This window comes from Pyrus communis, chromosome 10 (genome assembly GCF_963583255.1).
Source record: "Pyrus communis chromosome 10, drPyrComm1.1, whole genome shotgun sequence".
NCBI lineage: Eukaryota > Viridiplantae > Streptophyta > Magnoliopsida > Rosales > Rosaceae > Pyrus > Pyrus communis.
Window position 1 is genome coordinate 22,982,025 of NC_084812.1, and position 15,747 is coordinate 22,997,771.

The 15,747-nt window shown below is 33.3% G+C and overlaps 1 protein-coding gene and 1 pseudogene across 1 annotated transcript; one reads left to right on the plus strand and one right to left on the minus strand.

The window, feature by feature from the left end:
• The first annotated feature begins 982 nt into the window (after nucleotides 1-982).
• LOC137748017 (uncharacterized) lies at nucleotides 983-6,072 on the plus strand (annotated as a pseudogene).
• A 116-nt stretch (nucleotides 6,073-6,188) lies between these two features.
• On the minus strand, nucleotides 6,189-14,605 carry LOC137747163 (putative laccase-9). Its single transcript, XM_068487197.1, has 7 exons — nucleotides 14,418-14,605; nucleotides 14,130-14,281; nucleotides 13,178-13,422; nucleotides 9,965-10,090; nucleotides 7,607-8,198; nucleotides 6,672-7,024; nucleotides 6,189-6,459 (listed from the first exon to the last, which is right to left on the minus strand). Exons 1-7 carry the CDS (start codon nucleotides 14,514-14,516, stop codon nucleotides 6,320-6,322), a joined length of 1,707 nt encoding a protein of 568 aa, XP_068343298.1. The 5' UTR covers nucleotides 14,517-14,605; the 3' UTR covers nucleotides 6,189-6,319.
• Between the last annotated feature and the right edge of the window lie 1,142 nt (nucleotides 14,606-15,747).

Genomic DNA, 15,747 nt, shown 5'->3' on the forward strand with positions numbered 1-15,747 from the left:
TCCGCCCCAACCCAAACAAGTTTGGCTACTATAAAAAGACGGAGACATGACTACTCACTAGGGCTAAATCGCCCAATCCGGTGTTTTAGAGAGTGTGACGTCACCTACGTTATTATTATTTTGGGCTAGGCGCGTGAGCTTCACATACACGTGAGCGCAAGTGGACCGACCAAGCCTGTAGTGCTAGGGGCCTTCAACCATTTGATTTGCACAAGATTACTATCTTGCATTTGGTGCCCACTTTATGAAAATTGTGGTGTTTTGTTTTGAATGCAAGAACGATTAAGAAGAACTATGGGTGCTAGCTCAATTTAATTCCAAATCCACAAACAAAAGACATATGGCCATAATTGAGGGATTGGAGGAGATGGGAGAGATTTAGAGGGAAATTGTTATAAAATTGGCTTGGGTTACATCTGCCAATCTATCACCACTATTTTAGATAAGTCTTTATTATATTTTAATAGGTGTTGGGTTTGAATTAGCCACACAATAATTCAAATATTGTAATTTTGTATTGAATTAGCCATTTACATGGATCGAATATAAAATCTAACACTTACTGAATCAAGAGATTTACTACTAGATTGTGGTAGTATATAAGTCACCCTTATTAAATGTGCAACAAAGTGCAAATCAAATGAGAAAGCCTAACTCAGTCTAATATTGGCCTAACTGGCCCACGAAGCCCATTTCAGGCCTAAATGTCTTTTGATCGAAGAGGGAGGAAATAATGGATAGATTCGGGGATCCTCAAATCACATTCGTTCTTCGTATATCGTGTAATAAAAAATTATTGTAATTTTTTTTATTTAAAATTAATACAAACAATATCTGAAGAAAATTAATTGTACGATGCATGATAAAATGAATATAATTGAAGGATATCCAGAATCCGAGAATCGGCAAGGATTCTCTCTCAGATTTGAGATCTACGTTTAGCAGCCTGGTTTGGGTTTTAGAATCGGGTAATTCCAACCCGGTAAATTCCATATGAATGCTTAAACCCCCAAACCCAAACCCTGCAGCTGCTTCTCAGACCTGTCTCCGCCACTCTCCAACCCTCGCTGTCTTCCTTCTTCTTTCAGCTTCAGAAGGTTAGGGTTTCTCTCTCTCTCTCTCAGACTTGTCTCTTCCTCTCTAACCCTCGCCGTCCTCCTCCTTCTTTCTGCTTCAAAAGGTTAGGGTTTCTCTCTCTCTCTCTCTCTCTCTTTCTCTCTCTCTCTATATATATATTTATGTATACATATCATTTGTTTCGCTTCAAATAAAAAAAGGAAATTTCACCAATTCTAGAATTCGGGATTGATGAAGTTTGAATATATGAAATGAAGTTGTATGTCACACCAGCTAAAATCTTTGTGGAAGTAAATTGTATAAATATTTGGGTGTTTGAATTTCTAGGGGTCAGGCGTCACAATGGGGAACAAGGCTCGTCACAGTGACAGTGAGTTTGAGGACCGATGGTGACTTCGACAGCGATTAGCTGAATGTTAGTTTAATTAGTAATTCTGTTGTTCGGTTTCGGTAGTTATCTGGTTTTGTTTTGGTGATTGTGTTGTTAATTGATGATTTGTGATGTAGATGGAGCAGGAAGAGGATGACTTTGATGATGAGCACGATGGTGAGGAGGAGGATGAAGAATCAGAAAATGAGGAAGAAGATGGACGAGAAGAAGGGGAAGAGGAAAATGGTGATGAGAAAAACGATAATAAAGATGCTAAGATGGAAGAACTCGTGAAAGAATACATGAATCTTCGTAATCAGGAGCAGTAAGAGACTTCTGTTCACCATCCTTTTATTTTTTATTATAAACTTGTGATGCTTAATTAGACTGAAGACGTAGAACTAAATAATGTGAGTGTAGGAGATAATATGCATAGCAGTTGGAGGTTGGTGACGAAATTTGATATTAGGTTACAGAAGTCATACATGCATCTGCAATTATTGAGTTCGAGATAAAAAGAAGGAACATACATCTATACATAGGTATCGGCAAATGTATGAAGTTAATTTTGTTCATCGTTTATTCCCTCTTTCCATGCAGAGATATTTTAAAGAATCTAAAGCACCATAAGGATGAAGATCTTCTTAAAGGTCAAGCAGTGAAGAACCAAAAGATTCGTTGTTCAAGATAATAGCTCTTGTAATATCCATGAAATAGGTTTTATTTTTCATCATGAAATTATTGCTCCTTGATTAGACCTTCCTTTTATGCCTCGCCTTAAAGTTGACAAAAAATATTTATGTAGCGGATTATTGTCTGATCGATGTTTATTTTACCCATTTTTTATGTTTTTTTTTCTTCATATACCCGAAGGCTCTCTGGGACAAAGCTCTTGAGTTCAGATTCTTGCATCAGAAAGCATTCTCAAATTCATATAGATTACCACAGGTTGCTTTTGCTTTTCCCCCCTTTTTTTTGTAGCTTTTTGACATGTTAAGATATTCTGTTCTTACCCGAGAGGTTGTCTGCAGGAGCCAGTTAGGTCTTTATTTTGTGATTCACATCAGGGTGTCAGTACAGCATATTCTGATCTAGTTTACTCATCAAAGCGAACTTTAGATTCTCTAGCGGAACTACAAGAGGTATGGCTGTCATAAAAACTTGTTGTCTACCTAGTACTACTTGGTCTGTGGTTTAGCTTCATACCTTGTGGTAATATAATATAAATTATTACAATTTGTTAATATTGACATTTGTATATGCTATAATTTATCACATCATGCCATTTTTTCTTGTTACAGGCTTTACTTGAGAAGAATCCGTCCATCATTCAAGCAACAGATGGTATTTGCAAACTACATTTATCATACTATTATATTTATTTTGTAATACAATTGACTCTCTATTATTGTGGTGCATTTGCTATTGGTGTGATAAGAATTGCCAGTATGTGTAAGGTTTGCTATGCTGGTACTGAGTTATTATTAAGAGAGTAAGAGTGTCAATCAAGAGGAATGGATTAAGCTAAGCCTTGCCCAAGCTCATCCCAAAGTACAAAGCATCGAGCTTGAGCTTGGACCGGCTGAATTGTTAACCTAAATCTTCTTACATCAGCTTTGGGTCAGTTGAATTGTAATAAAGTTTGTGCTTAGTTCTAATTGAGATCAAGGCAGTCCCAACAGGTGATGGTTTACACACAATAGGTTGGAAGTTCAGAGTAGTTTGATCGGTCAGAAATATTGTTGTATTCAACAAAAATTAGACACTGCGATTTTGTATACAGCATTCAAGGAAACATCAATAGGGTTTAGGTATATGTTCCAGTGGTCAAAAGCATAATGTCGGCATAGAAACTAAATCAGTTGTGTCTTGCTTTGTTGATCTGAGAATAGCCAAGTGAAGCCAGATTTGAAATCTGCCCCAGGACAAGTCTTTCCTGCTTGATCTCTTATATAAACATTAGCCTGATTAAGCAAAAAAAAAAAAAAGAAAAAAAAGAAAAAGAAAGAGGCTTTTATGCTACTTTGGTCTAATCGACTATCCTAGTTTGTACTGTTTGCATTTTCATTAGTTTCATATTGCATATGTTCATGTAGTGCTTCTCCTAATAAATATCCTGTCCTGAAGGTAAATCTGGACAATCTAAGAAGTCAGAGTCATCTAAGAACATTGACGGTGATGGTGATGAGGATTGGTCATAGATTTCTCAGTTGCTGTCGAGGTACTCAGATCGTACTTTAGATATTCTGAGAAGAATTATGTTCTACTAACTACATATGCACTTGTGTTGAAGTCTATCAATAATTGTATAAAACTGGAATATTTTTTTTCTTCTTCATGCCATATTTCACTGCTCCATATGGAGCAGCAAAAGGAAATGTGGAATTTCTGTTTTATTGTTTAAAATTCTCGTAATGGTAGATTCAAGTACCTTATTATTATTGCTGTATTTCAATACCATAGTATCTAACTTTTTTTATACTTCAATATATAGTTTTTATCAGTTAATACATCAACCTGTTATGTTATTTTGTCTCAACTGTTTAATATGCAATATAACCGTCGATAGTTTTCTGACGTTGAAATTCCATTAGGCACTAAAGTAAATTTGTTTGTTATCCAAAGGGGCCGTCAAAGAACATTGAAATAAATTTGTAAATCATACTCGTAAAAAATCATACTTGTAAAAAATCTATGTTGCCATATGTTTACTTTGAGATGTAGGGCAGTTCTGGTATAAAAAATCTCCTACTTGTAGTCATGCTCCGTCAACTTCTCTTGCATGATTTCTTGAAATTTGTTCTACTATGTTGTTCAACTTTTCATTATTGTATGCATTTCCATTTGGGTTACTTGGTCTAACTAATCCTGTCACGTTTTATCTTGTAGAATAGCTACTTTCAGAGACAAATCCATCAACAAATGGCAGAGGAAGACAGAGGTGGCCACAGGTGCTGCTGCTATTAAAAGCAAACTGCATGCTTTTAATCTGGTCTGGCCCTACAATTAAAATTGTAACCATGCGTTCTCCTATGAGCGGACTTGTGCCATCCCTTGAGAGATATTCAACATGAATTCATTTATCCTTTCCAATTGTAGAATATTAGTGAACAAGTTGCTTCTTATGTGAGAGATCCAAGCAGAGTGGTTAGGCAGATGCGGATGAGGAAATCAGCAGTTTCTGTATTTGGCGCTGTAAGATATTAACTCTTACATCTAAATTGAAAAATTGAAAATTTCACACTTCCCAAGATTCTCGAGCATGCTCAAAGAGATTTCTTCTTAATTTTTGAATGGATGTGCAGGTTCCTGAGAGAAAAATACTGCAAAGGGGAAGGTAATGCTACTGTTCTGCATATATTGGTTAACTATAATTCTATTCAAATCTGAGGCTCATCTATAAATTCGTTGCACTTAAGTTTCCCATGGATTTTACAATTTCCTAAGTGCTATTTTAATTTCTTGAACGAGGTACAAATTCATTGTTTGAGGAAGGATGCATTCTGTTAATTTGATACCATATTTGAACATTATTTTGCGTTGTTTTGTGGTGTTTACTTCAGTTTTCATTTTGAATGGCCCCAATTTTATTTGATGAATTTGTTCCTTTGCTATAAGAATGAATCATGCCACCTTTGATTATTTTAGTACTCATCATCTGCAACTTTGATTGTATCTTTTAATTAAAAAATTTCTTTATTATTCCTTCACTCTGATAGGAGACACAATCTGAAGTTGGTGCACAAGCTGACGGTGACCTGAACTTTTGGATGACTCTGAGTTTTACCAGCAGTTACTGAAAGAATTTTTTGAGACAATTGACCCAGCATCTTCTGGTAAAATTATTAGGGCATCTCATACGTAATACATGATTGTATTTGAATGTGATACGGTTTATCCAAATCTATAAGCGTTTCGGTAAATCAAAACACACAGTCAGATTGCATTTAAAAATTGTGGCTTTTGAAATTGTTTGTGGTTGTATACGCCCAAGTGATGCTGGATATCCTTGTTTCTGTTTTGGATCTGTATCTGCATATATTTTCTTCTTTATAGTGGGTTTGGAACCTAGTCGATCCTGAACTTCCATTATTCAAGTTTTTGTAACCTTAAAAATGAAACGTGCTATGTAGTTATTCCTGCTAACAATTAAGCCATATATTGTCAGCATATTGTTATTGATTCTGATTTTGCACTATTTGATTATCCTCAGAGACAGCCTTTTATTCTTTGAAAAAGTTGCATACGAAGAAGAGGAAGATTGTTGACAGAAGAGCCTCTAAGAGTCACAAGATAAGGTATCAATAGATTCTTCGGTTCCCTATGTGAAACTACTATGATTTTGTTTTGGAATATGTTGGAGCATCTGTTGAGCAAACAAGGCCAGATTGTTGAAGGCTTATTGTATTATGCTTTTGCAGGTACAATGTTCACGAGAAGATAGTAAATTTCATGGCCCCAGAGACTATGGCCGTTCCTCCGATGCTTCCTGACCTCAATAATTTGTTCGGGTTGAAGAAGCAAAAAGCAGCTTCCGTAGTGTAGGCAAGGATAATATTTGTTGTACTGATATTTATGTAATTTACACAATTTTGTTGCAAATGAGAATTAAGATCTGTAACTTTTGACACTTAAAAGCAAAGCGGATGTCTTGTGTTAGCTCTAAGATGCCATACAGGAGATTTACAAATGTCAGTTTTACTTTTGGAAGGTGCTTTTTGCGTGGAAAGATTGATCATAATTCATAAATCAGGCTTTATTTCAGGTTGAAGAAAAACATATATAGTCACTCAAAGGCAAATACTTGAATCTTACAATTCTTTGTTAGAAATCCAGAGACAACATTCTGGAACTTCCAAACCAAAGAAATATCTAAGACTTGGAACAAGGAGGCATATGAGCAGGCGGTGGGAGCATGCTGGTTTCTGTGGTATTTCCATTCCTAACTATGAGCACAGTATCCATTCCCCAGCTGGTATGTCTTTCCAAATGACAATGCATAAACCATACTCCTGCAAAATCATAATCAATTCAAACATGTAACGCACGTTACTTTGGTAGCTATAAAACTAAGAGAGTGATACTATCACAATATGTATTACCAACCCAACCATATTATAAAATTTTAAGTGTTTAGTATTATGCTTTAAAATATGGTAGTTCCCCAGTAGAGAGATCATGCATGTGACGTTGTAACGGTTACGCTCAAAATTATAGAACTTACCAGGATTATCGGCTTTAAACCTGATGGTTGCCCATCCATTCTTTGGAACTCCAATGGTGTTTACTTCTGGGGGATCAACCAAATTGTAGGTCTTGGGTGATGTTGTATTGTCAAAATTTCCGTAACCAGTTCCGACCAAATAGAAGCTGAAACCATGGAGATGCATTGGATGGTTCTCAGCTGCGATGATGTTGGTTCCTTGGAAGATGATCTCAACTCCTTCACCATATCTAATCATCCTCGCCCTCGTCCCAAAGTCCGAATATATTGTGCTGCTAGTCACGTTTCCAGTGTAGTTGTAAGGATTAAGCGGATTGTCCGGGAAATTGGAACTGTAAACTCCATTAGTTCCCCTGTACAAACGAAGTAAGGTCAAGTTTTTTTCTTGGGAATAAATAAGGTTAATTGATAAATATTGGAGTTATACTTTGGTGTTTCACCATTTCTAATGAGACTAGTTACTTCCATCAATCTTTGATCAAAATATAATTAATTTAGACTCCATGGCACATTATAAAATCACAGAAGTATAACTATCATTCAAATTGCAACTACGAGGGGACCATTGTAGTTTTTTTGGTATATTTGGAACGTAGTTATGGGACGTTACTATTTCATGCAAATTATAACACATAAATATGTTTTCTATTAATATACCCTAAAATTGAAAAATATGAACCATGTCTACTGTTATTTTAACACTTTGAATGATACACAATGTGATTTGTACCAACAAAATGAGAAATGGGGGAGAAAGAAAAGAGAAAGAGGTGATGAACGGAACCATGGCAATTAGGATTTCAAGATGCTGCCCATACTAGCAATAAAAGTAGTAGCATTAGCAACTATCATTATTGAAATGGCAAAAATAACCGTCATAATAGAATATTAAAATCACCAATAATTGTTTTATTGAAGAAGAATATTGTACGTACTGATAGTATGCTTGCAGAACATCAACAGATGGAATCACGAAACTGATATTGTTTAGGCTTGCAGAAAGTGCATTATTATCCGGGCCATCACATGAAGAATTAGCACAAATTCTCTCATTGACTGCAACAGCCATAAAGATCCTGGAATGAATTTCAAGTGGGACATCAATTGGGTGCTCTTCGCTTGCCAAGGCCCTGATTTGCTTAGTGAAGTTATCAGCAGCAGTTGAATCGGCTTCCGCCGGAAGAGTTGGAAGGGGAGTGATTGATGGGGTGCTGTAGTTGCCGTTATATTGAACAATTGCAGTGGTGGTCCCATTGTGATGTGAAACATTAGTTCCATCCATAAAAGAATGAGAAGCCATGTAATAATGGCTGGGAGGTTGGTTTGCGGTTACTAAAATGTCCATGGTTTGACCTGGAGTTATCATGATGTAAGAGGTGGTTATAGGTTTTATGTATGAAGCGTCTTGTGCTACGACTGTGAGGGTGTGGTTCGCGATGGCGAAGAACTGTTCTTCGTTCATCACGGCGTTGATTACCCGGAGAAGATAGGTCTTACCGTAATCAACCAGCCATCGGTATGCTGTCCCTGCATGCAACACAAAATCCATTAATTAGTACTTGTTTTACACAAATCACTACAAACCCTAACAGATGATTCTTGTGAAACTTTAGGTTGGTTGCAGAAACAATTTATGTTCAGAAGGAATCAAAACACTTAATACTATATCAGCTGTTTGTACGTATTTGGAGTTTAGAGACTATTATGAGATGGCGTATTCTTACATTTGAATAATTAACTGGGCGTAGAGAGTTTATGGCTTAAATTTACTTGCAAAGAGCAAATAAAGCTAAACTTGCTTTTCATGCAATGTATATGTAGACTTATTATATTAACACCCCACATATTGTTGAATAAACCTCACATACTTAATGCACCTTACATTTGCTTTTTCAATTAAAAATTATTTTAACACACCCCACATATTTCTCCATAATACCCTCACATCCCACATTCTTAATATACACATTACATTTTTTACATGCACCCCATATTTTCTATATACCCCACATTTCTCAAATCTTATGAAGTTTTTAATTTGGACAAAAAATGCTGACTAAAATTGACAAAAGATACCACCTAGGATTTAAAGCATATGTGGGTTGTTTTCAATTCCACCATTAAAACTTGTCTCATCTGTTTTTAATATTTGATGGTAATTTTAGGTGTTTAATTCTTCATGTAATCCCTAAAAGTTGAATACGAACATAGAAGCTTGAATAACGCATCAAAAACAAGATTAAATAATGATCGATGTCGTCAAAATCACTAAAACAATAAAAAATATGAAGTCTTATCTCATGTGAAACTTCCGAAACATCGATTTCATGTTTCATTCATAAATTTTTTTTTTCTTCTCAATCAACATGTTTGCAGTTTCATTGGTTAGAGTTTTTTTCAACAATGAAGGGTCGGATGGGTTTTGATAATTGAAAAAGATAAATAATACGTTAAAAGTGATTTGGGGTGCATATAGAAATTTTTGTTTTTTAACCTGAAAAGGTCAAAATTGTCATTGCATAGTAGGGTAAATAAGTTATTTAATATTAAATTTTAATGTGAGGTGCATTCAATATTTTGTAGGGTGCAAATATAAAAAGCCTATATATATATATGATCTCCATTTTTTTAAATAAAAATGGGGTTAGTTTTTGGGCCCACACTGCATCGAACTTTAATGATCCGAACTGTCTATTTTTCAACGTGCACCTCATAGATCATTCTTCCAAAATATTAGCCAAATGAAAATATTTGAGGCATGTAATTGAGTTTAAAGAAATTGACGAATACTTTGTTTCCTTAAGAAACATTGAAATTTTATCGTAATAATTAAATATGCAACAATTTTAGATTGAACTGAATTTTTGTAAGAATGATTTATAGATTGAGATTTATAAAATACATGTTTCGGATGGTTAAAATTCGATGTGCAATGGACCTCATAACTAACTTCCCTTTTTTTTTTTTTTTTTTTTTTTCAAAATTTGAAGATCCCTATCCTTAAAGTGCTTATATACACACACACAACATATATATATGCACGAAATAAAAAAGTGCTTACACACACACACATAAGCAAAGATGTTAAATACAGCTCGAACAACTCAGTAATACCTAAGAAATCATTGCGAAAACGAATATGAATAGTAGTTTTGTAAAGCTAAGTTCACCTCCTTCTCCTTAATGTAAATAATATTATTATTTTTTTCAAAAAAACAAAAAAAACAAAACAAAAAAACAAACAATCAAACACTAAACTAGATTAGGTTAATTGGATCTGTAATTAGTCTTACCATTGGAACAACTATACAAATCTCCGGGTTGTCCGTTAATTGTGAAGGCATCTGAAACATTTGGATCGCCACCACTTGCAAGAGCCTCTTTTATTATTTCCATCACATCTCCCTTAAACCATGATCCTGCCAAATTAGAAACTTAGTTTTAATGTATATACATGTACAATTTAATATTTATAATTTACGTACTCTACAATAAATCCAATGGCACAACTGTACGATGTAATACTTTTGCCACACAAGGCCACAATAGTTGTTTATCTTTTGCAATATAGGAAGTTGATTTTCTATTGTTTATGCCCAAATAATGTTAATGAAATTAATTTTTTGTAAAAAATGATGTGGTTTTTTATAGTTGGATTATTGTTTAAGTGTTGATTAATATATTTATTTTCTAATGATGATACATTATTTGGTTTGCAAATTTAAATTAAATTTTTTTATCTACCTAATATTACCCTTAACGCAATATGGAAACTTGCAATAAGGGAAAGGGTATGCACTCCAGAGTTTCAAAAATACAACATTTTTTGTCTTTCTACTTCTCAGTACATATCACGCATAATAAGTTTATGCTAATATTGAAATACTGACAATTTAGATTCTGTATGTGACACCACAAAAACACTAATAAAAGACTTTTCTAGTTTTTGTTTTATATATTATGGAGATATTTTTCTTATATGCGGAAGATAGACAAATAATATGCTATTTGCTTAATATATATGAGAAAATTAAGGTTTACTATCAAATAAAGAAATATTTTTGCTCATTACCCTTAAATGACGGTTATGTTCATTACCCTATTTATTATCGTTAGATAAATTTAAATTTTAAGATATATGTAACTAATAAACATAAATATCATAATTAAACTCATTCAATGATAATAATAATAATGATAAGCATTATCACCACTTAAGAGTTATAAACAAATATATACTTATAAAATAATTCTTTTCTACAAAATATTTCTGATGTGTACTACAAAATATTAAACTCGCTCAATGACAATATTGCTGATGTGTACTTCAAAATATTTCTTTTGTTGATGTGTGCTACAAAATATTTCTGATGTGTACTACAAAATATTAAACTCGCTCAATGACAATATTGCTGATGTGTACTACAAAATATTTCTTTTCTTTAACCTCATACTTCAAACAATATCAACCACGCAAATTACGAAAGAAAGATTACAATTAACGACTTTTGGATGTTTTCTAGCAAAAAAAATAATAAATTATTAGAACGATGCCTTCACAACGATGAACATAAAGAAAAACAATAAGAGTCTCTTTTGGAATAGTTTTTCAATGTGATCGATATGCAAGGTGATACATTACATGTTATTATATAAATGGTGAGATATGTGTATTAAAAAGTTAAAAACTTAAAAATAAATATTTTTATTATTTCTATTAAAACACGTAGTGTACCACTTGTGTTCATATCACAATAAAAAATTTCCCCTCTTTTAAAAGGTTCTATGGAATAAACAGTGCACGTGTTACATCCAAATCCCCATTACGTCATTCTTTGAATCATGTGATATTCTATAACAAAAAATGATGAGACCTGATAGCTAATGGTGACTACCCACCAAACCAAAAAGTATATGGGGCATTTAGATCCAGGTTAAAAAAAATCAGCTACTTTTAGAGTGAGTCCAGTTGGATGTTTTTATTAGTTTAGGTCTAATTGATCTCATTTTATTTCCGTTTTGCCCTTTATAGTAAAAATAAATATATATTTAAATTTCCTAATTTATGCATTATTTACTCAAATTTGAATTTCTAAATTTGAATCTTTGAATTCCTTAGTCTAGCCACAATTTAAGGAAATTTTTTTTAAAAGTTCAAGTGTATGACTATAAACCCACGACTTAAGTTGAAATGAATGATATATAAAAAACCTATGAACAAAAACATGTGATATAGGTAGACTATGAACAAAAACCTGTGATCTAGGTAGACTATGAACAAAAACCTGTAATATAAGCAATGAACAAAAACCTATGGTATAGGTAGATAAATACTTTTAATTTGAATTAGAATATCAAGAACTAATGTGTGTGTGCACTATTAATCCATGGTATAAGGTAGATAGAACAAGATAACCTATGATACAGGTAGATAAACACAATTAACTTGAGATAGATTATCAATAATGTGTGATAGGTAGATAATACAATTTATCCATGACACAGGTAGTATAAAACACACAGAGGTAGATTAGAAAAAAAAAGTGATATATATACCAAGAAGATCTTAGAAAATGATGAATAAAAATTTGATGATGAGGGAGTAAAACACGAAGCTGAAAGAAAGAGTTTTAGAATAGAAAAAAAAAAGAACAGAGAAACATGAAAAAAAACAAAAAAAGAATTAAAGCATACAAGATTTGCTAAATTCTACAAATCAAACCATCAATAGAAATTTGAGGTTGGACATCTTTGATCATCTACGCTTGGGAGCAGGGAGGAGGGAAAAAAAGAAGATATCGTGAGGGATGAGAAGGAGACATCGTGAGGGAGAAAGAGAAGGAAGTATAGGAAACATTTTGGAGGATGATAGAATATTAAAGAGAATTCAATTCCTATACTTAATCTGATCATTAAGTATAAGATAATCCTATGATTAAGGATTAAAAATTATCATAAATAAAAAAAAAAAATATATATATATTAATTACTTAATTAGTCAATTTAGGGATAAATTTGGAAGGAGAATAAAAATAAGTTGATGTGTACAATGAGCCATTGGACCTAAGTAAATAATCAAGCAAAATTGGACTATACCTCATAAAGGCTCACAAAATTGAACTCATCAAATTTTCCCAAAGTATTTACCAGAGTAACGAGGAGGTTGGAAAATAAATAAAAATCTTTTCATTTTACTTTCATTAAGTTATTTAGGCATATAAAACTAATTACTTCCATAATTTGAGATGTTCTCGAATATTGTATTTTAGATATTCACTTATATTAAAAATAAGATCTGGTAAGGTATATGTATTTATTTATTACATTCATTATTTAACAGTTATATATGCAACTAAAAATGAAGAATATCATATTTAACCGTGAGATGGTTCATATATTAAGTAATTGCATGTATTTTGATCAATCCACGATTTTGGGTGCCTAATAGTAACATGGTTATAACTAAATAGTTAAACAATTAATAGATATGAAACTAATGAAAGTACCTAGAATAACTGTTTCTTGTGCATCTGGTGTTGCAAATGGATAAGTGGTGCCGGCAGCCGGTAGAATAACAATTGCACCATGGACGGTGGCGCGTGTCCAGTCACTATGAGCATGCCACCATAATGTTCCTTCTTCATTGGAGAATATAACTTCGTACGTGAAGTTTGTTCCTGGTTGAATAGGGCATTGAGTGATGTTTTCAGGTCCATCGGACCATGGATTTCTTGGATTCTTCACTCCATGCCTATACAAATTAAACAACAAATTGAACAGTCAATTATGTGTTTATTTATAAAACAAAAACAAACCGAACTAAAAGTTATATATATATATATATACACACACAATTTCCTTTACGGGGATGCACAACAATACACACATGCATTAAAGCTATTGATGGCAATTCACCTACTATCGTATACAAAAGTCAGAAGACACAGATTTAAGGTGTTCCTTCACATCCATTGCTTCATTCTTTTTATTTTCTATGGAACAATATGTTTACATTAACTGGTGGGGAAATAAAATATTGTCCAATTTACTATTTACGATATTTGAACATAAAATTTCACTTACAAATAAATAAATATATCATTGTATTGCCGTATTAAGTAGTTGTTCACGCTTTCCAATTTTCAAAAACTCCTCTCTCTCTCTCTGTATTGCTTTCTCTCTCTCTGTTTGAAAAAGACTACTACTCAGTATTCATTAGTCTCAATCGGTCTAACTTAAAAACACGCTTAGCTAGCTGTAGATGTTAATTATCACTATGATTTTTCCACCGAGCTTATTTTCATCATTCTTTTTCTTTTTTGGTAAGTATCTACCAAGCTAAGCTTTCTATCTTTCAATTACAATGACTCTTGGTCAATGTAAAAAAAAAAAACAAGTACGCACACACATAGAGCTAGCCATGGGCTACGATTAGTGGAGGCTGCGAGCGAAGATTACCAGTGAACAGTGAGACCGTAATATCCTTGGTTGTGGACATTGATAAAAGCGGTGTCTCCTCTGTTAACAGTGATGGTTGGTCCGGGAAGAGTTCCATTCACAGTTAAGATGCTCTTTGTGCTACAAACCCTTGTAAAATTTGTTTCTTGCAGCTGCGAAACCAAAAAATTGCAGTAAGGGTGAGACAATAGGACAAATGATATTCGAACTCAGCCTCTACTAGGATCAAATATATGACCTCTCAAAATAAAGACAAGTTGGCATGCAGTATATGTAGCAAGCACTTACATGGAAATCATAATAATGGATAGCGCCATTAGCCTTGCTCAGGAACATAAACCCTACAAGAGCTAAGACCAGGAAAGCCATGTTGTTGTAGTTCCCCATTTTTGTCTGAAAACTAACTTCCCACCCTGTGTCCTTCAGGTCGCCCTTGAGATGTTGTGCGAGTTGGATCTCCGCTCGACTGCAATTTATAGAATAAGACTTCGTAGCAATTAGTTACTTCTTTGATTAGTAGACACTACTCCTCATTTTTCCACTTGATTGAACATTTCACATTATGTAACTAACAGACAAAAAAACAAAAAAAACAAAAAAAACAAAAAAAATGAAAACCACAAGCACACGAAAAACGAAGTATAAAATGACCTAAAGGAAAGCACAGTTGCTAAATCAATGCAACTGCGCTTTGTTGGTACTTCGTGTAGGCACTAATACTTGAAATCCGCACAAATTATGTTATGTATGAGTAGGACTCTCATTCCTTCTATTCACATTTCTTTTTCTCTTTTTCTCTTATTTTGTGTTTTTTATTCCTGTTATCTTTATAAAACGATTAATATAAGATATTAACGTGACTTAATTGTAATAATTCAAGTAGGAGGAGAGGGAAGAAGAGAAATTGGAAGGAGAAAGAGACCTCCTTCATTTTCCATATCAACCTAAGAGTGATATGACACACTAACAAGACTAACAATAGTCCAGTAAATGCCAAATCAAATAACTAGGATCGTGACAGGGTGAATACGTTACCCCTGGTATTGCACAAAGTTAATTAATGATCTAAGAACATCTTTTTCCCTTTTTTTTTTTTTTTTATTCCATTCTTTAGTACTTGCCTTTAGTAACGCGCTTTGTTCTTTTACATCTCATTATTTACTTCTAATTTTTATTCCTTTTTATTTTTAAACATTTTTTATTTAAAAAATTTAAGAAATAAATGAAAAAAAACTAGCCTCTCCGTGAGTGGTTTTGTTTTGTTAGTCTAGATTTTTTTTTTTAAATCAAATTGTTTTATTTTAAAATCCTATTATAGAAGAGTATTTTGGAATCATGAATAATTCAACTTTTGTCTTCTGGCTTTCTATATATATGGACAATATTGTTTCAATCCTTGTAATATAATTTGTATACTTTTTTCAAGTGCTGCTATAATGTGGATTTAACACATTTTATGTATGAAGGTGTTGTTGAGAACAGACACCACGCGTTGGAGAAAGAATGGACACTGTATGTATTTATAAGTTTTTTAGCTACTTTCTGCATTACCAATGGATTGTGGTGAAACTCCAAATTTCATGTTGTTCTATTTGTGAAACCAAATGGTCACACATGC